This window comes from Ceratotherium simum, chromosome 4 (assembly GCF_057802395.1).
Source record: "Ceratotherium simum simum isolate JZ-2026a chromosome 4, ASM5780239v1, whole genome shotgun sequence".
Lineage (NCBI taxonomy): Eukaryota > Metazoa > Chordata > Mammalia > Perissodactyla > Rhinocerotidae > Ceratotherium > Ceratotherium simum.
In genome coordinates this window covers 60976807-61003163 of record NC_141903.1, presented here as the reverse complement: position 1 = coordinate 61003163, position 26357 = coordinate 60976807, and the positions used below count along the sequence as shown (strand labels likewise).

The window sequence follows — 26357 nt, the reverse complement described above, 5'->3', positions numbered from 1 at the left end:
TTACATGCCTCCCTGTCTTTGTTTATATTTAGCCCACAGGGGAGGAGATAAACGTCATTGATTAATCACATATAAAAAAAATAGAGGTGCTCTTGTTATGTTCCCACTTCAGTAAATGGAGATGAGAGAAGGAACGAAGAGACCTCCTGAGACCTATGGTGATTTTAACTGAGAGTCACCAGCTGAACAAAAGTGAGAGCTTAATGTGTAAGCAGTTGCACAAAATTTCAAGGCAACTCAAAAGCAATCACCAAGAGGTTAACTTTAAATTTGGAAGTCAAGTTCATTGAAACTATAAAACAGTCACTCTTAACCAGGAGAAATTTTGCCCCCAGAGGTACTTTTGGTAGCCAGAACTGGCAGGGATGAGGGTGGGGGTGGGATGGGGAGGGCTGCTACTGGCATCTTGTGGGTAGAGACCAAAGACGCTGCTAAACTGCTGAAAATGCACAGAAAGACCCCCACATTAAATAATTATCCAGCTCAAAATATTGAAAGTGCCACTGTTGTAAAACCCTGCTATGGCACCATGTGGTGTGGACATGGTGGGATGGTTATGGTGGTATTTGTGAAGAAAGAACTGTGTTTACTACCTACACACTGTAACTTTCTTTGGATTTATTGATATGAAAAGTTCAAAAAAAATGAGAAAGGTCACTCAAAATCAACTAGTAGACAGTTACGATCATATGTCCCACAGAGGATTTTTATTGGTAAGAGCCTAAGAATCAATTATGATCATGTGTTGCTTAAAGATGGGGATACACTCTGAGAAATGCGTCGTTAGGTGATTTTGTCATTGTGCAAACATCATAGAGTGTACTTACACAAATCTAGATGGTATAGCCTACTACACACCTAGGCTATATAATATTAATCTTATGGGACCACTGTCATATATGTGGTCCATCATTGACCAAAACGTTACGAGGTGCATGACTGTACTTAAATTATAATTGCTAAACATTACTATAGAGTTTCTAAAATTGTTGCTGTGGGTTAATTGTCTACTACCTCTGCATGCCCCTTTTCCCCAAACACCCACTTGCTAATGTCAGAGTAAAGATATTTGTTTGGGATATTTTCTTCCTTAAACTTCTTTTTGGCATGCCCCACAAACCTTTGTGAATCTTTTGATTTTTCTTTTTTAAATTGCACTAAAAGAAATGCTTATTTTTATGTTTCTGTTACTCAAAATTTACTGTGTCTTTTCTCTCTTTTGTTCCCTAATGTATGTCTTTTAATTTCTAATACCTTAGTGAAACTAGCTAAAATTCCTATAAATATTTCATTCTCAAGAAGGTAAAAGGTCTATTAGGTAGTTTGTGTGAAAAAGAAGTTGCTTTGGTGGTTGCTAAGAGAAATCTAGAAAGAATTCATAATAAATGAATGTAGGAAGACTTGCGTTTATTCTTTTAAAATAAAAGTAAACATAGAGTGTAAAGTAGCATGGAAACGAGTGTTAGATGGAAAGGATTTGAGGTGAGCTGGGTTAACACTTCCTAATAGGAGAGAGACATAAGATGAACGAGAGTTGTAGTGTAATTAAACATGGAGTATATTTCTCATTCTCCTTCCTCCCACCAACTTAAAGTGAGAAGACTGAGAAAACAAATAACTAAGGCTCAGAAAACATGAGGTGACCCAACACAAGAGTAGTGGAAAAACTGAAAGAATCCAACCAGACACCCAACCCAGTCTGAGACTCATTTAACCCCTTGTGAATTTTGAGGCAAAATTAATATTAAGGGTAAATTACAAAATGTTCCAGTTGAGTTTGTGTTATATATACACAATGGAATACTACTTAGCCATAAGAAACGATGAAATCCAGCCATTTGTGACAACATGGATGGACATTGAGGGTATTATGCAAAGTGAAATAAGACAGAGGGAGAAGGTCAAATACCGTATGATTTCCTTCATTAAGTAGTAGATAATAACAACAATAAACAAACACATAGAGACAGAGATTGGATTGGTGGTTACCAGAGGGAAAGGGGGGAGGGAGGAGGGCGAAAGGGATAATTCGGCACATGTGTGTGGTGATGGGTACTAACTAGTATTTGGGTGGTGAACATGATGTAATCTATGCAGAAATAGAAGTATAATGATGTACACCTGAAATTTATACAATGTTATAAACCAATGTTACTGCAATAAACAAAAAATTAAAAAAAACAAAGACTTACTGGAAGAATTAAGGGTTGGTTATAAAGAAAACTTGTAGTAAAAGTTTCTTTTTAAGCTATTTACATTAACTTGAAAGGTGATGCTTTCCTCCAAGCATTTTTTTGTCCCAGGAAAGCTTGCGGAAAAGAGGGCCTAAAATGAAGAAGAGGAGGATTAACTTTTATTGCATGGCCAAATATGTTCTCGGCAGGCACTACATATTTTTCCCAGTTATTTAACCAGTGTCTTTCAGCTCCAGACCCATTCTTCTGTGTTTTGGGATGCTGGAGACAGGACCACTCAGGAAGAGTTCCAGGATGGGGGAGAAGGAATCTGATTCTTCCTGTTTTCTCGCTCTTCCGGCAGCATGGCTTCAGCGACAATTTGTTCCAGTTTCCTTTTCTTTTCCTGCGCCTCCAAAATCACGTTATTGTGCCTCATCAGAGGCACCAGCAAGACCTGGGCAGTGCTCCCCTCAGAGGGCTGAGTCCCACTGTGTGTGGTGCCTCCTCTATGCTTCTAGATTCTGATAATCCACCCTTCTCTCTGATCCCCTGGCCCCAGAGGCGGCAGCCGTATCCTGCGGTTAGTGTTTCTGTGTTATTTCTGTCTCCTTTTCATTTTCCCAGTTCTCTAACACCATTTAAAACAATTCCTTACATTAAATTCTCTCTGTTAAAATGACTGATGTGTTTCTGTTTCTCTGACTAGCTTTTGACTGACACCAACCACTCTTTACATAAATTGTATCCATTTTATAAATGAGTTAACTAAAGCTCAAATGAGTTCAGTAACTTGCCCAATGTTTCTTAGCTAGCAGGAGGCACAGCTAGAATGTGAACTCAGACCCACAAGCCCCAATCTTTGCTAATATTCCAGGATATAGGAAGAAAACCATGAGAGATGTATGTTGCCAAATTTTAAGAATTTCAAAGAATAATTTAAGAATAAAGAATTTTAGAGACTAATTTAAGAATTTTAGAAAATAATTTGAAAATAAAGGTATAAGGATTCTGACTAATCAACTCTCTTTCTGTCTATATACGTGTGTGTATTCCTTTTTTTTGTTGTTGTTCCCTTCCAAATCTTCCCTACTACGACAGAAAAAGGATTATTTTTTTTAAAAGGCATGAATCCATAAGGAGAAAAGATAATAACACAATGGAAATACTAAGAAAATTGTGGAAAGTAGAAAGCAGGTGAACAAGTGTGAATAGATTAAGCAGAAAAGGAAAAAAAATAAACCTAAGTCTGCAGTAGGGAAGCCTTAAGACAGACTAATTCATGCCTCAGAACACCGGAAAAGTTCAGAAATTGGAGACATCGGCTTTCTATGAAAGTGATTCTGAAACAGCAGGATTTGTTGAAATTCTTATAAGTAGCACTTTGATCTCCAGAGTCCCTTCCCCACAACTAACAGCCCAGTAGTTCCATCTCTCTACAACCCAATAGAAAGATTATGACTTACAAGGGCAGTCAGGGTTTGGTAAGGCTGCTATCACTGTGGGCCTGAAGGAGAGAAAGTGGTTTGGATGGAAATATGATGGAAAATTGAAACCTCCATGGGTAGGAGTGAGTGATGGGGAGGGACTTCAGGGGGGATAGCAAAGAGTTGATGGATCAAGATTTTGGGAGGGATGAGATTCAGAGAAAAGGGACTGGCTGGTCTTCTGTAGGGGAGATTTCTTTTCATATGCAAAGAAAGCAAAGATTGACGAAGGTGTTTCCAAAGATACTTTGGGAGATATTATTCCTGAGAACTTACATATTCTCTGTATGAGAGGACAAGGACGAGACAAAAGGTTTGGGAGGAGCAACATAAGTTTGATTCAGCTCTATTGGGAATCAAAATAGGAACACCCTTCCTCTTTCCCATTTTTCTACCATGTGTTACTGTTATCTTGAACAAGGAATGATACCTTAAATTCACGTAATACAGGTCACAAACTTGTGGTCCATGTGTCAAATTTAACCTGAAATTATGTGATTTTTTATTTAATTGGTTGCCAACATTTTGAAGTCCAGCAACTTTATTATTTAAAAGAAATAATCCCATCTGAGGGCTTCTTCTTGAAAGTCCGGATGATACCACAATACTGGATATACATTACTGAGTGTAGCTGAGTGGTGGGAACTTTCTTTAGATGGAGTAGGTATTCTATAGCCCCTGTCACTAATTTATGTTACCTCCCTGACCTGGCAGTCATTTGAGTTTGACATTCCTGATAAAGTACCTGTCTCTTGAGTATCGCCAAGTCGTCTCTGTGAAACTGAGGTGTAGTTATTATCTATATTTTTCAGAAAGGAGCATAAGGCATCAGAGGAACCCCATGCCATTACTCTTACCCATGGATTGAGAGCATCAGATGAAGTGAAGTGCCAGTTTAAAAGTGACTTCTGATTGGATGAATCCCTCTAGTAAGTGCTGCTATACCTTCCAGGACATCCAAATCCATAAACTCGTCTGACAAAGTAAAACCACTGTCCCTGAGGAGTCTCCTCTGTTATCTGTTAAAGATCAAGCCACTCTGAGATAACTGGTCTGTGAGGATTTGTTTATATACAGTAATTTATCAAATTCAACCTTCTGATATATGGCAAATATGACAAATCAATATGGTTTGAATTTGCAGAGATTGACCATGAAATACAAATCAAAGCAGGTGCCTTACTTCTTTTATTTGTATAATAGTTATTACAGGATTTTCAGTTGATGCTCATTCTGTTTTCAAGAAATAGTTCGTATATGTGACTCATTAATAATTTGCAATTCATTTCCATCTAACTGTCCGATAAATATCAGTATTCTGAGAATCATTGGCTACGTATGCTCTATCATCAAAATAAGAGTCAATTAGGAAAAACTCTAGCCGTATTCTTGCAACTGTGTAGAAAATCACTTCACTCAAATATGATTCAGAGCTAACTGTTAATTTAGGACTAAGATATGACTATTAAAGAGACTGCACCAAGATAACAACTCTTTTCCAAGAAATGGCCTCCAGTAAATTAGAAGAAATTTTTCCTAACTTGTAGCTATCTTGGTCTCCTTCATGCAATGAATTTCTGGCGTACGGGCTTCAATTTTGGGGGGGCATTTTCTTTTCTAATGAAATTTCTTCAGTCCTAGGAGGAAGCTCGTAGGGTTTGGTTTGCTTGTGTAGTTTCTCTTCTCTTCTCTTCATAATTTCTCTGAAGTGATTTTTTTCCTCTAACTCTTTATCTTCATGTTCTTTGGCCTCACATATTGCGTCTTCTTTCTCTCGGATCTTCAGCTCTTCCTGCCACTGTTACAGACAGAAAGTGTCATTTATGTATGATTTTCCATGAAAAAGTATATCAATTTGGCTTCTCAAAATACAGATTCTTATATTCAATTATCCTGTCAGTTTTTCTCACAGATATTCTTCAGGAATTTATACTCTATTATGCCAGAAAAATATATAAGCCATCTATTAGAAAACATGTGAGTCTCACAGAAAAACAGAGTTCTCTCTTAATATTTTTAATAATAATAAACCATTCAAAAGAAGAAATAATGGGATTTACATTTCTATATACCAAAGAAATTTCATTTCTTCATCAATATTGGTATTTACATGATAGCATGGAATCATAAAAGTAAAGCCAAAGTAAAACAAAAAGAAAAAAATTAAAGAGAAAGGCAAAAATTGTGATACTATTACATAGGAGGCTGACAATGAAACTAATGGGCAAACAAACGCTGATTTTACAGCAGACTGGTAAAAAATACTTCTAAGAGATTCATCTTAGTTGAGCAGTTTTAATTCATGACAGTAACAGCATTATCTGGAGGCAAGAGTCCCAGGAATAAGTAGTTGAAAGTAATGATGGAAAATCAACTGAACATCATTAAGAGGACCTTTTTTCCCCCTTCTAATGTCTTTATGAAAGAAATGGTAAAAGGAGGTGGTAATCCCTCTTCAAGCTAGGTAAAAATTCAGAGCAGAATGACCCTTAGCATGAAATGTTGGAAATTTCTAAAGATATTATCTGCATTGCTTGTTTTCTCACCCTCGGGCCATGCTTTCTCACAAATGACCAGACTATGCTTGACAACCTATCAATTAACTTATAAATTACTATATACCATTGCTGTGAATTATGACTGTTGTCATCTGGGATATACAGATATTAATAAGCAGAATTAAACCTCAGAATCCACCACACGTCACTCAGCCTTACAAAGGCAATAACATTTTTTAAAATGTCAACATACTCGGAGTAAATATTAAACAAAAGAAATAATAAAATCACATCCACTTTTTTATTCCCTGTTAAATTTTAAAGACATAAAAAGTACAAAAGTTATCTGCACTTATCTTGAGACTGGTTCTACACCTAGTTATTACTCATATAAGTTTCGTTTCTCAGAAACCATTTTTACATGAAATATTCAGAAAATTGAAGCAAAACGTCCAGAACATGGAGGCATAAGCTGAAATACATGCTTTGGTTTAGTCTACAAGTTCCATGTGCGACATACACTCTTTTCTCATATAATAAACTAAATAATAATATTAATTGTTTGACAAAACTACCAATTTTATGTGATAGCATAAAAGTAGTAGTGGGTGTAGTAATGACAGTATCTATAAACAAAGACAACTAGTCTACCTTATGTATGAAATTTCAATGTACTTTATGACTTTGATCTTTACATTGTGAAAATTCAATAGAGGATTAATTCTTAAGAACTCTCAGGGCCAGCCCTGTGGCCTAGCGGTTAAGTTCCCGTGCTCTGCTTCGGCAGCCCAGGGTTCACTGGTTCGGATCCTGGGCGCGGACCTACTCACACCCATCAAGCCACGCTGAGGCAGCGTCCCACATATAGCAACTAGAAGGATGTACAACTATGACATGAAACTATCTACTGGGGCTTTAGGGAGAAAAAGAAAGGAAAAAAGGAGGAAGATTGGCAACAGATGTTAGCTCAGGGTCAATCTTCCTCCAAAAAAAAAGAAAAATCCACTCTCATGAAACAATTAAAAAAAAAAAAGAACTCTCAGTAAAATAGAATTCTTTTATTTCCCAAACAGATGCATAAAAGCAGCAATGGGGTATCATTTTGCTAACGTCCAGGAGGCAGCTTTTCCTCTTTTTCCCCCTTGTTAGAAGTTGGAATTCACCATAACCTTATGATCCTTCTTTTTGTCAGTCCCGGAAAAAGTAAACTTTTCTTTCTCATTTTTGTCTCTGTTGACTATGACAAATTCAATTTGGGTAAACCACTGTCTTGTCATTACTTTTATCTGCCATTATTATCATAACTGTGGCAGCTAGGGGGATATAGACCTCCTTGAAGTTGATAGAAAATAGAAGCACTATTTACTGCTTTATTCAACCCACCCATTCAGGGATTCAATCATCATGTCATGGAATACTAGCAGTACACAAGGTACCTTAATATCTGCTGAAAAATTAGGTATCTGCTCTATTCCTCGATTATTATGGCCACTCAATAAAATTCAATTGACTTAGCAAGACCATTCAACCTGCAGCTGTGTGTTTTTATTTCTTGTCAATACTAAAGTTCCACCTTCCCAACCCCAGTTCAGGTTAGGGCTTATAAACCAAGAAATTGAGCAACCACGGAAAATTGAAAAGAAAAGTGGATTTGGAATCCAGAGATCTGGTTTTGTGCATAAACTCAGTCATTTACCAACTTTAAAACCTTGGGCAAGTAACTGCATTTTAACCACCATTCTTCTTATTGGTAAATGTTTTACAGGGTTGTTGTGAGGATTAAATTAACTAATGTAAGAGCAAATATAATATAACCACAAAGCACTACTGCCATAGCTATCTGAAAGGAAATGGAATATATGTGAGTATTTTTAAAAATGTGATATTTGGAGAAACTTCCACGAACTTTGCCAAATCAATACTTTAAATTACTAACTATTTGATTAGGCTAGCCACATATCAAACAATTTGGATCCTATCAATTCTGAAACATATTTTCAGAGAGGATTTCTTTCCCCTTCTATAGCTGCACTATAAACAGAATCACGGCGGTGATTACTTAGATAATACTTATACTCTTGGAAACAGGAAAAGATGATGGTTTTTAGGAGCTATTTCCTAGCCTCCTCTCTATCATTCAAAATAATGCCATCTGTCTCCTCAACTAGCCCTAAGCAGATGTGTTTAATCCAAAAGTGATTAAAGTCTTATTAATCTTTCAAGAGTAAAGAATCATCACCAAAAATCGAGTCAAAACATTGATTTTTGTTCTGTTATTAAAACTACACTACATATATGTGTATATAGACATTGGCAATTTGCTATCTCTTGTAATCTATTCTAGATCATTTAGTTGAAGTGAATAGTAAAATATAGATGCTGCAATTTATAAACCATTAGGAATTTTTGATAATCCCCTGTATATATGATATATTGGCTTTGCAAAAACTTTATTAGTGAATAAAAGAAAATACTACAGCTCCCATTTTGTGATTTCAGGATATCATTCCATTTCCAAACCCGAATACTTGTATCTATTGCTAGATTAGCTTAAATATTAGCTATGTGACAAATAACTATTCAATGGAATCAGTAAATGAAATAATCCCTTATTCTTTCTCAAAAGATCACTAAATAAATGGAACGTGAAAAAATTAATCGTGGAAATATAAACACAATGTGATAGATAATACTGAACAACTGGTGATAAAATGAATTCAAACACGTTCTATATGCTATTGAATCCATATTATAGTCAAAGAAAAAAAACAAGTACTTTCTCTCCTACTCCAACTCTACTCCTAAAAGGAAGCAGTCATAAAATGATTTGGTAAGAAATCATCGACTAAATATAGCTCAATGGATTAAAGTATCTTAAGTGAATGGCCTCATATTGCCACTGCTTGTTTAATTCACACCAAGAACAAAGTGATTAAGTCTTCCTAATATTTCAAGGGTAAAGAATGATCACCGAAAATTGAGTCAAAAAATTTTTGTTCCATTAGTGAAGCTACATTATAGAAAAACATCAGCGTTTGGTGTTCAATATTAGACTCTTGTCACAAGAAATCAGTACTAATTCAGGCAATAGGGTAAGGCTAGTATTTTACAAATGACAGAAAGCCAAATTTTCTGTAACTCAATGAAGGCACTGAGGTGTATAGATAGCACAGTGAGATGTATTTAAATTTGGTAATGCCCAATCATGGCTTTGCTTTTAAATTCCACATGTTAACATTTCAGTCTCAGAATTACACTTTCTAATTCAAAGTGCCTTTAAAGAACAAAGCTTTTCCTGCTAGTTTGAGAAAGTCAATCTTACGTGATGGTCAATGATTCTTGCCAACTCTTCATCTGCCCTGGTGAAGAAATCCGGATAAGGAAACAAGGGATGTTCTGATACAGAAGGACGTTCCCTTCAACAGAGCACAAGAACAGATCCAATATTAGTGCAGATATCCCTCCTCCCAGGAATATAGAGATTTTCGAGTCATAATTCACTATTAAGCATTTTGATTGTACATTGTTAACATAAAGTACTTACTCTGTGTAGACTACTATATATAGCTTTTAGTTTCTGTAAGTTTTGGGTTACTAAAACTAATGTTTCTGAGGGTAGGGCATGACATATAGAATGAGAACTAGAAAATAAGAAAAGGGCTATCTTCTCCTAGGAGATGTAAATACTACAGCTGATCGGTAACAAACGAGACGCTAGGATAAGAAGGGCTTAAAGAAGCCTGAGGTCAACTATGCCCAATGGGGAGACGAAAGTGCCCACAGCCATACACAATCCCATGACCTTGGAAGTTCTGGTGGAAGTCTAAGCCTAAGAATTTGATCTAAGATATACTAAAAAATGCTGTGACTTCAATATTTCTCTAAGCTCTTTGTATTACTAAAGGTGGGACTGTGTCAGACGGCTTAGCAACAGCTCTGTGAAAGTGTTGGCAGTGCAAAGCTAGACCTTAAACTAGTGGAGGTTTACTGTTAAACTGTCTACATAATAATTGTATTCTTAAAGTTATTGTGAAGAAATGATTGTGAGTCCAGAAATACATAAAGCAACAAAATGGTGGTAGAGTATATAGTTTTGAAAGAGAAAATGGGTTTAAAGGAAAAGCTCTCAGGCAAGAGCCTAAGGAGAGACATAGATGATGGAAAATTTCCATATTCAAAGAAGCCTAATCAATTTTTAAGACTATGTCTAACAAGCATGTTTTTCAAGTTGCTGCCTACACCATTTCAGTGAGCTCTATATTGGTGACATCCTACGCTTCCCTCGTATCACCAGGGCCTCTTGCTTTATGCTGCACTAAATGCTTCTTAAATCTTTCCATTTATCTTCATTGCCACCATCATTTCCCTAGTCTAAATCATCACTTCTCACCTGGATAAGGCCTCCTTTTTGGAATCCCTGCATCTACCATGCCTTACCCTTTTTATTCTTGGCTCTATAGAGTAGCCAAAATGTTTTTTCAAAATACAAAGTGGATAATGTCAAAACCCTACTTCAAACTGTTCAATAACTCCCCAGTAACTTTAGGATTAAGATCACAGTTGTTGTTAAGGACATCTGAAGTAGACTGTGCATTTGTTAAAGTGACTTCGCATGGTTTCTCCAGACTTCTTTCTCTCCCTTCTTGGCCTGGGTCTATGCATTCCTAACACAGGGACTTTCTTGCACTTGCTGTAATGTACCCTGCTCCATTCTGCTACTGTCCATTTGCACATGCTGTCATTCCTTTCTCTGATGCCCTTGTCCTCCCCCTCTATCTCTGCTGTGGGATTGGTTAATGCCTACGTATCCTTCAGCTCTCAGTTCACGCCCACCACCACAGCTCTCAATCCACCACGGACCTCTCTTTCATCATACTTATCTCAGTTGTAGTTTTACATATATTTGTGTGCTTGTGTGAGTTTTTTGTTTTTCTAATTAGAATATGAGCTACCTGATTGTGGAGATGTTTATTTGTTTGCTTATCATTGGCTCCTTAGTGCCCAACACAGTGCCACTAGACACTCAATGAATGTTTGCATGTTTGGTGAATTGTTGAATGAATAAATGAAAGCTATGATATGCTTTAATCCCCTTTATATTCCAGGCCATCAGTAAGAGTCTACCACACAACACTCTTATGTCAGTGGAGCATTGTCTAGCACAGCAAGAGGATGGCAATCTCAGAAGACAAGTCACAGGGCAGAGCTGATAGCAGAAGTTCAAAGGAAAACAACTCAAGTCACCAGTGACTAGGAAAAATATTTGGATCCCTCTCCCAACCCATAAGATTCAGAAATATTGTGGGGCAGAAGAGTGATGAGCTTCCCACTGCGTGTGGAAGAGACTCTAGCTGTTATATTAAAATATTAAAGTAAAATATGATTCTAGAATGCTGGGGAATCTGGGGACATCTGGAGCTGACACTTGGATTAACCATATTCATTCAACAAAACTTAGGCACTTCTGATATTCAAAGAATTGTGTTAAATACTGTGAAAAAATAAATGACAGAATTTTTAAATCATTTAAATGTTAAAAGTATTCAAGCAAGTTGCCTCAGATTCCTTCTTGAATTATAAAAGTTTAAATTAAATGCATGACAACATAGAAAACCTTTAAAATTGGAAGATTAGATGAATATGCTTGTGCATCTGTGATTTCCAGTTATCTCAGTTGAATAGTTTGTACTAGAAAAGAAAAATGCATAGATAACTATAGTATAAGACAACATGAAACATAAGAGAAGTAAAGATTCAATGATATAGAAAGAAAAATATATAAAATGGTTAAAGACATGGGCTCGGTACTCAGATCTCCAAGCAAATTTTAGTTCTACCACTCAGTATTATTTAATCTTGTTCTTCAGTTTCTTCATTTTTAATATAAAGAATAATAGTACCTGCCTTGTTATGTTTTTACAATGACTAAAAAGGGATAAGACATAAAGCATGTTTGATGGAGCAAATACTAAACAAGTTTTGGCTGTATTATCCTTATTATCATCATTATCAAAAGAATTCAGAAGAGAAAGCCATAGCTTTTAGCTGGTACTAAAAGAGAAGAAAAACAAATAAGAGGAAAAGGAATGCAGGACAAAGCAATTAAGGTGAGGCTTAAATGAGACGTACAATTTTGCTGTTTGGAGTTTAAATGGGAAGTAGGGAGAAACTTTTCCAGAAAGATGGTGTACTACTATCCTAGGTCTGCCATAACAAATTACCACAAATTGGTAGGCTTAAAAAAACAGAAATCCATTCTCTCACAGTTCTAGAGGCCAAAAGTCCTAAACCAAGTTATTGGCAGGGTTGGTTCCTCTGGAGGCTCTTGGGAAGAATGCATTCCTTCTGGTAGCTGTAGGAAATTCTTAGCATTCCTTGGCTTATAGACACATCACTCCCATCTTTGTCTCTGTCTTCATAAGGTCTTCTCCTTTGGCATCTCTATATGTCTTTTCCTTTTCCGTCTCTTATAAGGACATGTCTTATAAGGACACAAGGACACTATCATTGGATTTAAGGCCCACATGATCAAGACAGCCTTAACTTTCCCCTCAGCTAGACTAAACTTTAGACAGGCTTCTTGACTCTAGGCCCCTGACCTCCCTTTTCTTAGAGCATTTATTTTAGGAAACTTGTAATTGTAAATTCTTTCTCTTCTCCCAGGCTCTTGCCAATTTTACAGCCCAGGAATGTCTTTCTCAAGGACTTGAAAGCCAGCCTTTTAAAATGTAATCATCAAGAAAGATAGTGCCCCTATCTTCCAGTCTTTCTGGGAGTGTAGGAGCCAAACTTAGATAAGCAACAACTAGCAAACACAGGTGACCTAATCACATTGACCAACCTCTCCTCTAACATCCTCCAGGACTTTTCCACCAGCTCACCTCAGCACTTAAATCCTTCTGTCTTTTATTTCAGGAAAGTTGAGTTCAATCTCTCTCCTCTGACACGTATGGGGGGGTTAGAACTTGGACATACCTTTGGAGGACAAAATTCAACCCACTACAGATGACAAAGCAGGAACAGAGACTCAGATAAAAGAAACTAAGGACTCATTTGGGAAGAAGTACATAGACTGATGAGGATGGAACCTAAAATACACTTAAGGGAATAGTAAGTGACTATTCACTCACTCACTCATTTTTTCAACTATTTATTGCAAGAGGGACGTTATTATAAGGGGTGGGGAGAAAAAAGAGTTTTCTAACTTAGACACTGTGCTCTAGAAATTTGAAGTTTGCGTGGAAGAGAGACAAGTAAACGAACATCTACAATACACTGGAAACTGCTGTAAGATAGTAAAATAGGGTTCTGAAGAGTACAAAAGTGGGAGCTGGCGTCGTTTAACTTAGTCTGAAAGTGCGTAAGAGAAAATTTCCTTAATGGGTTATGTATGGTTGTCCCAAAAGAGTGATTATGGATTGAGGAAAAGACACATTTAGGATATGTTCAGTTTCTTTAATATATCAAGGATGAGAAATATACAGAGATATTTACAAAAAAGCTGAAAGACAAAAATAAAAAAACAAACAAAACACAAAAAACCCAAAGAGGGCTGACCTGGTGGTGTAGTGGTTAAGTTTGTGCACTCAGCTTTGGCAGCCCGGGGTTCACAGGTTTAGATCCTGGGTGCGGACCTATGTACTGCTTATCAAGCCATGCTGTGGCAGGCATCCCACATATAAAGTAGAGGAAGATGGGTATGGATGTTAGCCCAGGGTCAATCTTCCTCAGCAAAAAAAGAGGAGGATTGGCAATGGATGTTAGCTCAGGGCTAATATTCCTCACGAAAAATTAAAAAAGAAGAATTTTAGAAAAAAACAAGGGGGCCGGCCCCGTGGCCTAGTGGTTAAGTGCGTGCGCTCCACTACTGGCAGCCTGGGTTCGGATCCCGGGCGCGCACCGACGCACTGCTTCTCCGGCCATGCTGAGGCCGCGTCCCACATGCAGCAACTAGAAGGATGTGCAACTATGACATACAACTATCTACTGGGGCTTTAGGGAAAAAAAAGGAGGAGGATTGGCAATAGATGTTAGCTCAGAGCCGGTCTTCCTCAGCAAAAAAACCAGGATCAGCATGGATGTTAGCTCAGGGTTGATCTTCCTCACAAAAAAAAAAAAAACAAGGAATAACACAGTTCCTTATACAGAGTTATGATTTTTCAAGAACCCAAGCTCTTCTGAGGACAGACATGTATGCAATAAGCATCGCATCAGGCAGGAGGTATTCCTCAGGAGCATGTGGCATGTCCATGTCTCAGGCATCTTTACTCTTGCATTTCACACTGTGACCTAAGATTCAGTGTTGAAGCACCAACTCAGCAGGTACAATATTGCTTTTATCTCACACAGACTAAAGTAAACTTTGAAATTACCCAATGAGGGGAAGATATCGTATCATTTAAACGAACCACAGAACTACATCTTTGTTAACAATTGTATGACTTGCCCCCATTATCCCACTTTTTTGTGTTTGTGTGAGGAAGATTAGTCCTGAGCTAACATTCGTTGCCAATCCTCCTCTTTTTGCCAAGGAAGATTGGCCCTGGATAACATCCGTGCCCATCATCCTCTACTTTTTTATATGGGACACCGCCACAGCACAGCTTAACAAGCAGTGAGTCGGTCCGTGCCCGGGATCCGAATCTGTGAACCCCGGGCCACTGAAGTGGAGCGTGCGAACTTAACTGCTATGCCACCGGGCCAGCCCCCGTCCTACTTTTTTTTTGAGAGAAATTGGGCACCCACAGACTCATTGGTTGGCATGGTTTTTCTCTAGTACACTTTATTTTCCTTTTTGAGGTTCATCTTGGATGTACGATCCTCAAAAAGGACACCTTTCACTGATTCCAAACTTGTTCCAATAAATTGTATACTTTTTTTTCTTTTGGAAGCTTAAATTTTCAGTATTTGGCTACTAGAACACTGTCTTGAGTGAACCTCCTTCCTCAAAGACTTCCTCAGTTTTACTGCGGTTTCTTCTTTTTATTCTAGCTTTATTGAGATATAATTGATATGTAACTTTGTGTAAGTTTAAAGTGTACAACATGATGACTTAATATAGATATATATTACAAAATGATTACCACAACAATGTTAGTTAACACCTTCATCACCTCAGATAACTACCATTTTTTGTGTGTGATGAGAACATTTAAGATTTACTCTAACTTTCAAGTATATGATACGGTATCGTTAACTATAGTCACCATGCGTTACATTAAAGCCCCAGAACTTATTCATCTTATAATTGTAAGTTTGTATCCTTTGACCAATATCTCCTTATTTTCCCCTTCCCCCAATCCTTAGCAACAATCAGTCTACTCTTTGTTTCTGTGGGTTCAGCTTTTTTACATTCCACATATAAGTGAGATGATACAGTATTTGTCATTCTCTGTCTGACTTATTTCACTTAGTATAATGCCCTTGAGGTCCATCTATGTTGTCACAAATGGCAGGATTTAGTTCTTTCTATGGTTGAATAATATTCCATTGTATATATATACCATATTTTCTTTATCCATTCATCCATCAATGGACACTTAAGTTGCTTCCATTTCTTGGCTATTGTAAATAATGCTGTAATGAACATGGGAGTCCAGATATCTTTTTAAAGTAGTGATTTCATTTCCTTTGGCTATACACTCAGAAGTGGAATTGCTGGATTACATGGTAGTTCTCTTTTTAATTTTTTGAGGAACCTTCATACTGTTTTCCATAGTGGCTGTACCAATTTATATTCCCACCAACAGTGCACAAGGATTCACTTTTCTCCACATCCCCACCAAAACTTATCTTTTGTCCTTTTGATAATAGCCATTCTAACATTGATAGATGTTAGATAGTTGATACCTCATTGTGGTTTTGATTTGCATTTTCCTGATGATTAGTGATGTTGAATACCTTTTCATGTACCTATTGGCCATTGTATGTCTCTGAGAAATAACTATTTAGAAATATCTATCCTTTGCCAATTTTATAATCAAATTATTTTGTTTTTTTGTTATTGAGGTGTATGAGTTCCTTATACATTTTGGATGTTAATTCTATCACATAGATGGTTTGGAAATATTTTCTCCCATTCAGTAGGCTTCCTTTTCATTTTGTTGATGGTTTCCTTTGCTGTACAGAAGCTTTTAAATTTGATGTAGTCCCACTTGTTTGTTTTTGCTTTTGTTGCCTGTACTTTTGATGTCAAATCCAAAAAATCATTGCCAAGAACACCAAGGAGGTTTTTCCCTTTGTTTTCATCTAGGAGTTTTATAGTTTCAGTTCTTATATTTAAGTCTTTAATCCAAATCAAGTTAATTTTTGTAAGTGGTGAAAGAAAGGGTCCAATTTCATTCTTTTGCATATGAATATCCAGTTTTCCCAGCACCAATTATTGAAGAGACTATCCTTTCCCCATTGAGTATTCTTGGCTCCTTTGTCAAATATTAGTTGACCATATATGCATGGGTTTATTTCTAGCCTCTGATTCTGTTCCATTGGTCTATGTGTCTGTTTTTATGCCAATACCGTACTGTTTTGATTACTATAGCTTTGTAATATAGTTTGGAATTGGGAAGTGTGACGCTTCTAGGTTTGTTCTTTCTCAGAATTGCTTTGGATAATTGGGGTCTTTTGTGGTTTCATATGAATTTTTGGATTGTTTTTTCTATTTCTGTGAAAAATGCCATTGAAATTTTGATAGGGTTTGCATTGAATCTGTACATCACTTTGGGTAATATGGACATTTTAACAATATTAAAATCTTCTGATCCATGACCATGGAATATCTTTCCATTTATTTGTGTCTTCTTCAATTTCTTTCATCAATGCCTTAAAGTTTTCAATGTGCAGAACTTCCACCTCCTTGGTTAAATTTATTCCTAGGTATTTTACTGTTTTGATGCTATTGTAAATGGGATTGTTTTCTTTATTTCTTTTTTAGCTAGTTCATTGTTAGTGTACAGAAAAGCAACTAATTTTTGTATGTTGATTTTGTATCCTACAAATTTACTGAATTCATTTATTAGTTCTAATAGTTTGTTGGTGGATATTTTAGGGTTTCCTGTATATAAAATCATGTCATCTGCAAAACAGAGACAATTTAAGTTCTTCTTTTCTGACTTGGATGCTTTTAATTTCTTTTCCTTGCCTAATTGCTCTGGCTAGGACTTCCAGTACTATGTTGAGTACAAGTGGCGAGAGTGGGCAACTTTTTCTGGTTCATAATATTAGAGGAAATGCCTTTAATTTTTCACTGTTGAGTATAATGTCAGCTGCAGGCTTGTCATTTATCACCTGCATTATGTTGAGGTATGTTCCTTCTATATCCAATTTGTTGAGAGTTTTTACCATGAAAGGATAAAAATTTGAATTTTGTCAAATGTTTTTTCAGCATCTATTGAGGGGATTATATAATTTTCATCTTTTATTCTATTAATGTAGTGTATCACATTTATTGATTTATATATATTGAACAATTGTTGTATTCCAGGGATAAATCTCACTTGATCATGATGTATGATCCTGTTGAATTTGTTTTGCTAGTATTTTATGGAGAATTTTTGCATTTTATTGAGAGTATTCGTCAGGGTAATTGGCCTGTACTTTTCTTTTCTTGTAGTATCTTTATCTGGCTTTGGTATCAGGGTAATACTGGCATTATAAAATGAGTTGGGGAATGTTCTCTCCTCTTTGAGTTTTTGGAAGAGTTTAAGAAAGATTGGTGTTAATTCTTCTTTAAATGTTTAGTAGAAATAACCAATGAAGTTATTTGACCCTGGGATTTTGTTAGGAAGTTTTTGATTACTAATTCAATCTCCTTACTTATTACTGGTCTGTTTAGATTTTCTATTTCTTCATGATTCAGTCTTTACAGGTTGTATGGTTTTAGGAATTTATTCATTTCTTCTAGTTTATCCAATTTGTTGGCATATAATTGTTTACAGTGGTCTCTTATGATCCTTTGTATTACTGCGGTATCTGTTGTAATGTCTTCTCTTATTTTATTTGAGTCTTCTCCCTTTTTTTCTTCATTAAGTCTAGCCAAAAGTTTTATCTTTTCAAAAAACCAGGTTTTAGTTTCATTGATCTTTTCTGTTGTTTTCCAGTCCCTATTTCGTTTATTTCCACTCTGATCTTTGTTGTTTCCTTCCTTCTGCTAACTCTAGGCTTATTTTTTTCCACTTTTTCTAGTTCCTTGAAGTATGAAAGTAGGCTGTTTACTTGGGATCTTTCTTTTTTTGTGTGAGGAAGATCAGCCCTGTGCTAACATCTGCCAATCCTCCTCTTTTTTTGCTGAGGAAGACTGGCCCTGGGCTAACATCCATGCCCATCTTCCTCCACTTTATATGGGACACCACCACAGCATGACTTGCCAAGCGGTGCATCATTGCGCGCCCAGGACCTGAACTGGCGAAGCCCGGGCCGCCGCAGCGCGCGCACTTAACTGCTTGTGTCACTGGGCCAGCCCCTCTTTTTTTCTTAATCTAGGCATTTATCACTATAAACTTTCCTCTTAGAACTTCTTTTGCTGAATCCCATTAGTTTTGGTAAGTTCCTTTCCATCTTCCTTTGTTTCAAGGTATTCTTTGATATCCCACTTGATTAGTAAAGAAAGAGCTTGTACTCACTCAATTATTACTATTACCATGACTTGATCCCACATTTAAAATATCTGGTACCTATTTAATTGCCCTTGTTTTGTAGTTCCTGCAGTACAAAACATTCTATGTATACAGTCTGCTCAGTGAGAGTTAAAAAATCCTTCTTCTCTCACCCTTCCACCATCTACACAGCCTAGGCAGTGATCCCATTTCTGCCTGGCATAAAAAACTGCCAGTCAAGGAGTCTCCAGGGTCCTTGGGCTTCTGCCATTCCCAGCGATCTCGTCCCAGAGGCTCTGTCTCAGACATCAGCTTCTACAGTTTCAGTCTCACTTTTCCTTGCCAGACGGACTATTGATCTGGTGGTTTCCATATACAGTGCCTACCAGAAAGTTTCAGGTGTCACTTTCACATTGACTAGAGCTTACAGAAGCAACTAAGGAACTCAAAGTCAAGGCTATTTGAATTTTAAATTATTTTTAATCCACTGAGTCAAAATTTCCAATGGATATTTTCCACTGAAACAATTCTTCCCTCATTCCCAGACACACAATTTTGCAGTCCTGGGCCAAGGATAGTCCTCTGTCACACTAGCATTGCAGATTCATATTCTATTTAGTTTATCTACAATCCCCTAAATCAATTTAGCCATTAAAGCCTGGGATCTTTTCATTGGTCTCATTTTAGACACTAATCTGTGTGGTTATCATAATAGGATTGTGATGTGATTGACTGAAAGATGCCAAAAGATATAGTAAAGGATGTTTAAGTTTCTTTAAAGGCAGCATATGGAAACTTATGAAGACGGTTTCACAAAGCAGGAGAAAACATAATGTGCCCCCAGGTAGAGGCATGGCTCCAGGAACACTTCTGAAACAAATCTAGAAGGATGAATAGGAGTTAGTGTAATGTTAATGAGAATAAGGGTGCATATTAACTTAAGTGAGTGTATGTATCAAAGATCCATTTGCAGGTGGGTGGAGAACAAGTGATAACTTCAGTTTTGAACATGTTGAGTCTAAGTGTCTTCTTACACCAACTGGAACTGGATGACTCTAGGCCTGCAACATCACTGTCATCCTGGGAATGCTCTTCACCACTGTTCTCTGTTGGGGCCACTGTTTTCTGAACCCACTATGTTGCTTTTTCTTGATTTAGTCTCTCATTTAGAGAAAGATATTTTTAAGAGGCTTCCCAAGAAATGGTGAATAGAAGGTAAATAATTTGAAAATGTCTTTATTCTATCCTCACATTTGTTAAGCTGATGCAGGAAAATATTCACCTGCCATTTGTTATTTGGACTCTACCCACGTTGAGTAACAGAATAGATTAAGATAAATTTTTATATGAAATCTTTTTACCTATTTTCCAAATATTATGAAAGAAATATATTTAAATACCAAGGAGGGAATGTTTATGATTTTAGAGTGGCTATTATTGCCCCTCAGTGTATTGAGGCAATTGTTCTACTGTCTTCTTGCTTCTGATGCTGCTTGTGCAGCATCCAATGCCATCCAGATTCCCAGGCATTTGTCGTAGCCTGTTTATTCTCTCTGGAGCTGTATTATTTAAGATATTTATTGCTAATTTTCTCAATAGACAAACACTGAAATCTCAATTAACAAAACAAATGCTTATTTCTTGCTCACATAAAATCTAACTCAGTTCATTAGGAGCTCTCCTCCATCTGGTGACCCAGGAATCTAGATTCTTCCTGTCTTGTAATGCCACCATCTCCACATGTGGCTTTCAAGTTCACTTTGGCAGGGCAAGAAAGACTTGAGAAGGAAAGACACTAGTTCTTAATTGCTTTGGCACAGAAGTGTCATGTCACTTCTGCTCATAATACTTAGCAAAAAATACATGATTCTAACCCAGGATTTCTAAACCTTGGCCATATTAACATTTAGACTAGATATTGGTTTGTTGTGGGGAGTTGTCCTGTGCATTGTAGGATATTTAGCAACATCTCTGGTTTCTGTCCATTAGATGGCAGTAACACTCCCCACTGGTGACAACCAAGTATGTCTGTTAATATTGCCAAGGTCTCCTGGGAGGCAAAATCACCCCTGGTTAAGAACCACTGTGCTAATCTAACTTCAAGGAAATCTTCTGGGAAAACCAAAGGCACACATGAAATGTTTTATGGTTACTAATCGTCTCTGTCACAGGAAATTTTCAGTTTCCTTCATCTTTATTTTTTCAATTTTCACAATGAACTATGTGGTAGACAGATTTCCAGGATGGCCCCCAACAATCCTCACCTCCTAGTGTTCATGCCCTGTGTAATTCCCTCTCCTTGAGTATGGTATAGCCCAATGACTTGCTTCTAACTGATGGAATATGACAAAGGTAACGGGATATCACTTCCATGAATAGCGTGACTTCTGTCTTATCAGCAAACTCTCTCTTTTGCCTTGTTGGCATTTATGCTTTGATAAATCAAGTTGCCATATTTGAGAGGCCTACAAGGCAAGTGACTAGGATGGTCTATGGCAAACAGTCAGCAAATTGCTGAGATTCTCAGTGGAATAACCCACAAGAAATTAAATCCTGCCAATAATTTGTGAGTGATCTTGGAAATGGAGTCTTCCCCAGTTTGCCTTCAGAAGAAACCCTAGTCTTGGCCAACACCTTGATTGCAGCCTTGTGAGAGACCCTGAAACAGTGAACTCAGCTAAATCACGTCTGGATTCTTGACTCAGTGAAATTGTGAGATGATAAATGGATGTTGACTTTAGTTGCTACATTTTGTAGTCATTTATTACATAGCCATGAATAATTAATACAAAGTGCCTTATAGTAGGTCTTTTTAAATTTATTTTTTGAGCACTATTTAGGCCCCTTAAATATATTAATTTGTCTTTAGTTCTTCAAATGAAAAAAAAACTTTCATTGATAAATAATTCCCTTTTGTCTTCTTCGTTGCTTTTTTTATCCCTCCCCGCCCTCCCCCCACAGAATTCCCTTTATTCTAATGTTAGACTTCTGGAACTGTGTCTCTCGTTTTCTTATCTTCTTGTTCCCACTTTCTCCGTCTTTGTCTTTATTCTACTTTCTGAGAGATCTCTTCAACTTTATCTTCCAAATCTTCTGTGGAATTTTTAGTTTCCACTATGTTTTTAATTTCTAAGAGCTCTTTCTTTCTTATTCTGATACTATTCTTTTTTTATAGCCTCCCTTTTTCATGGATGAAAAAATTTTCATCTATTTCTCAGAAAGTAATTATTATAGATTTTTTTGAACTTTTCTTCTGTCTTTCTGTACTGTTTCAGTTTTCTCTAAGTGACTCTTACATTTTATTTATTAGGGTCACTGTCGACTATGTTGGAGACATTTTTCAATTATTGGGGGAATCTTATATCTCCATTCAGATTTTAACAGCTTTATTGAGGTGTAATTAACATACAATAAATTGTATATGTTTAAAATATATAATTTGATACATCTTAACATATATACGTACCCATGAAACCATCATCATATTCAAGAAAACGAACATAGCCATCATTCTCCAAATTTTACTCATATCCCTTTTCTCAATTATTTGTGTTTAAGAGCAAAATAGTAGAAAGGCAATGGGAAGCTCTGGGTGGGTTGTTGTTCTTGTTGCTAATGGCCCTCATCCTGGAGTGATTGGGTAGTGATTATATTAGTTACACATTACTGCATAACAAACTACTCCAAAACCAGCAGCTTAAAACAACAAACAGTCATCATCTCACAAGTTTTCTGGGTCAGGATTTTGGGTATAGCCTTTGGCTCAGGGTCCCTCACAAAGCTGAAATCAAGGTGTTGGCAGAGGCTGCAGACATCTCAAAGCTCAAGTGGAAGAGGATCCAATTTCAAGCTTTTTCATATGACTCTTGGCAAGCCTCAGTCCTTGCTGGCTGTTGGTCAGAGATATCAGTTTCTTGCCACTCAAGCCTCCCCTTGGGGCAACATGGCAGTTGATTTCCTTCAGAGTGAGAGAGAGAGAGTCCCCAAGACAGAAGCCACTGTCTTTTTGTAACCTAACCTTGGAAGTAGCATCTCCTCACTTCTGCCATATTCTGTTCATTAGAAGTAAATCATTGGGTGGTGAACATAAGAACATGATGTAATCCATGCAGAAATAGAAGTATAATGATGTCCCTCTGAAATTTATACAATGTTATAAACCAATGTTACCACAATAAACAAACAAACAAACAAAAAGAAGTGAATCATTAAGTCCAACCTATACTCAAAGAGAAGGGATTACACAAGGGCATGAATATCAAGAAGCAGGGATCATTGGAGGCCATCTTAGAGGCTGCCTAGCACAAAAGTGAAGCCATTTTCTTGGAGAACCACCAAATATCGGTACCTATAGGCCTTTTTTTGTGTGTGCCAGACAGAGACATCAATCTCCTACCTGAGGTGTGTCACTCTGGCCCCCAGGAAATGGAGAGAAGAGGGGGAAAGTGGAAGTAATTGAGATAAAAAGTAGGAGCTCCAAATCTGACTATTCCATATGAAGACTTTACCTTCATTAGTACAACATCCTTTTAGTTTTTGAAGGCTTTTATAATAGTATGATTTTTAAAATAGTATGATCAGAATTCTGTTTCAACATGATTACTGACAGTTTGCAGATTGAGCAAGAAATACTTAAAGATATGGGACCATTTCAGGAGTTACTGAAACAGAATGGTGGCAGCGAGTATGAAAGACTGGAAGAGTCGTCTTATCAGAGGAACAACTGATTGCCATAGCAACTATATACATTTTGGGTGGGAAAATGGGGAAATATAAAAGACTGTGTTTTTTCCTACCTTTTCTGCCTCTGAATAACTCAATCGCTGCTGGTTAGAGAACAAAATAGTATAGGACTTTGGGCTTGAGGCTAACTACTAAGAATGCCTATATATTAATATCCCACCAGTGTTTTATTCCAGAAGTTCTCAACTCTGATGTCTTGACATACTGGCATGTTTCCATAATTGTGGGGTATATTACAAAAAAATTGTTATTAATAGTAGCTAAAGACCAAATTCTGGAAATTATTCATACTTTTAAAATATACTCTGCTAGGTTTACAGAATCCCACTCTCACTCTTGTCCATTATAATATGTTCTTGAGTGGGATTTGATCAATGGAGCATGCTGAAAAATGGGGCATACCCAGAGTATATATTTACCACGTGGCAATCTTTAGTAATATGGAGGTCATTGGAATTGGATTTCAAAATGGAATTGAGGGCCCACCAGAAATAGGGGAAAATGCTCACATGAAAGCAGGTAGTCTTCCCTCTATGACTGTTTGCTCCCAACTCTAGCCCTAACGCTAACCCAACCAGCAATACAGGCACTGATTTTTGCAGCACCTGGAGTGCTACTTTTTCCCTCCCCAGACCAGCTCCCCTATAAATATATAGTTAGCTTCTGCAGGTAATAAAAAATAATTTAAAAATTAAATAGAAGGAAATTGATGGGCAGAGATTATATTGCATCCTAGAAAGTGTACTTACCACAATGAAATAATATTGGTGGGAAGAAGAATCTTGCTGAGATAGGAAGGGACTTGTTTTCCAAACAGACTGAGGATAATAACACTGTTCAGAGATCTGAGATCCAGGCAGAATGGATAGAAAAAAAATCTCCTCACATTCCAGCATAGCCACAATCGATAAAGGCTGAGTCTGAGACTGGCATCCATGATAGGCACTATGGTTATCATTATGCCACCCAGCTGTGGGGGTGGGGCTTTCACTAGCCTGCAGATGTATAGAGAGGGACACAAGGACAATTTATAAATCTGGTCTGTTGGCAGATACCAGTCCTGTATAGAGCCCTCTTCAAAACATGGCAAGTAGAAGGAGACTTCTGAAAGAATCTCTAAATTATTGAAAGGAAAAAAGAATGATATATCATCCCATATATCCAGAAGAAAATAAACTTTTAAAAAAATATTTACTGCAGGAATCTGAAAGAAGTTACAGAAAACTACTTGGCACTCAATAGGGTATAAGATATAATAGTCATAAAATGGAACTGAAAGTCATAAGAATAGAAAAGTCAGAGAGAAAAAAATGTGAGATGATGAAGTGTGGTATGAAAACATGAAGTGCCATGGTAAAAGATCAATACATAGTAAAAGCAGTCCAAAAATTAGCACACACATTATGAAAAATAACTCAGTGTTGTGGATTACCAATTCAAGAAGCTTTCCAAAGTTAAGAGGAAAATATAAAGTGAAAATAAAGAGAGAAGAGATAACTAAAATGGAATAAATAAAATGTTGTTCAACTCAAACATTCTCAATTTTTAAAAACCCAGAAAAATTGGAATAGAAACAGTATTCAAAGATATGAAAAAAGAAAACTTATGGAGCTGAAATATGACCTAAGTAAGTATATTGAAATGGCTTTCTATGTCAGTTCAAAAAAGAAAAATGAAGAGACTCACGAAAAAAATAAACTTCAAGGATAAAAGCAAAATTCGACAAAAGATTGAGACTGAAAAATAAGTAAACAAAAGTAAAACCAGCCTTAGGATTTCTCCTTGCAATATAAAATGATAAAAGAATTGATTTTGATCCCAAGAATTTTTAGATGTTCATGTACTTACAATAAATTCCTTCTTTTTACTTTCTACAAAGGACTTAAATTAAGAGATTAAGAATGGAGGTAACCCAAAGTTTGGTAGTGCTTTTAACCAAAACAGAGAATAAGAAAGAGTAATAGTATTGAGAGAAAGCCGTTAGACTCTAAGGTCTTTGAGGACAACGATCTGTTGTGTAGTTCCAGAAACTAACATCCAACCAATACTTCTACAAAGACTAGCAGTGAACACTGAAGCAAATTAAACATAAATTTCAGTCTAAATAATTGTTTTAAATTTTGTTACAAAATTGAATAAAAATAGAATGTTGCTTAAAGAGAAAATAATTTATTTACTAAATTTAAATAATATTGTTATGGCTCTTAAAATACACATTACAGTTTTAAAATATGAGAAAATGGAGTGAAAAGAAGTAAAAATGTGTTACATTCTCCCTCTTATGTGGAATGGGGAAAGGATAAGAAGGAGGATACGATGCAAAATATATATTTTATTATTGACTTTGATAATTTTTGACATACAGAATTTTTTTAAAGAAATGTGAACGGAAACATACGAAGAATTTAAAACAGGATATATGCCTTCCTAAGCATTGGGGTAAATCAAAATAAGAATAACAAATTCTAAATAGAAAAAAATACACAGCCAAAACAAGGAGTCATACAAAACATAGCATATAAAACAAAAAAGAAGACAAGACACACAAATGGTAGCAATAAAAGTAAATGCCATTAATTCCATAGAAGCCAAAGGAAAAATTAAACTAAATGTAGCTTACAAGAGACTGTTGAAACAAAATGATATTAAACTTAAAAGAGAGAGGGAATGAAAATGATTTGTTAGGAAAATCCAAACATTAAAATAGCAGGAATTGCAACACTATTTTCAGACCAAGTAGAATTTAAGGCAAAAATCATTAAACAGTTCAAAGAGGATAATTTTATGTTGACAAACAGTGCATTTGACAACTGATGCATTCGCCACTATTTCCATATACATTTAAAATGACTGGAAGGAAATATG

The 26357-nt window shown here is 36.5% G+C and overlaps 1 protein-coding gene across 2 annotated transcripts in view; it reads right to left on the bottom strand.

Annotated features, from left to right (window-relative positions):
* Positions 1-4825: 4825 nt before the first annotated feature.
* TMEM232 (transmembrane protein 232) overlaps positions 4826-26357 on the bottom strand; it is a 694734-nt gene continuing 673202 nt past the window's right edge. For both annotated transcript variants that reach the window (XM_087429935.1, XM_087429934.1), the window contains exons 13-14: positions 9482-9575; positions 4826-5459 (exon numbers count right to left, since the gene is read on the bottom strand). In XM_087429935.1, the coding sequence (XP_087286061.1) occupies positions 5253-5459; positions 9482-9575 (301 nt within the window). In that variant the 3' untranslated portion in view covers positions 4826-5252. The remainder of the gene's footprint in view (positions 5460-9481; positions 9576-26357) is intronic.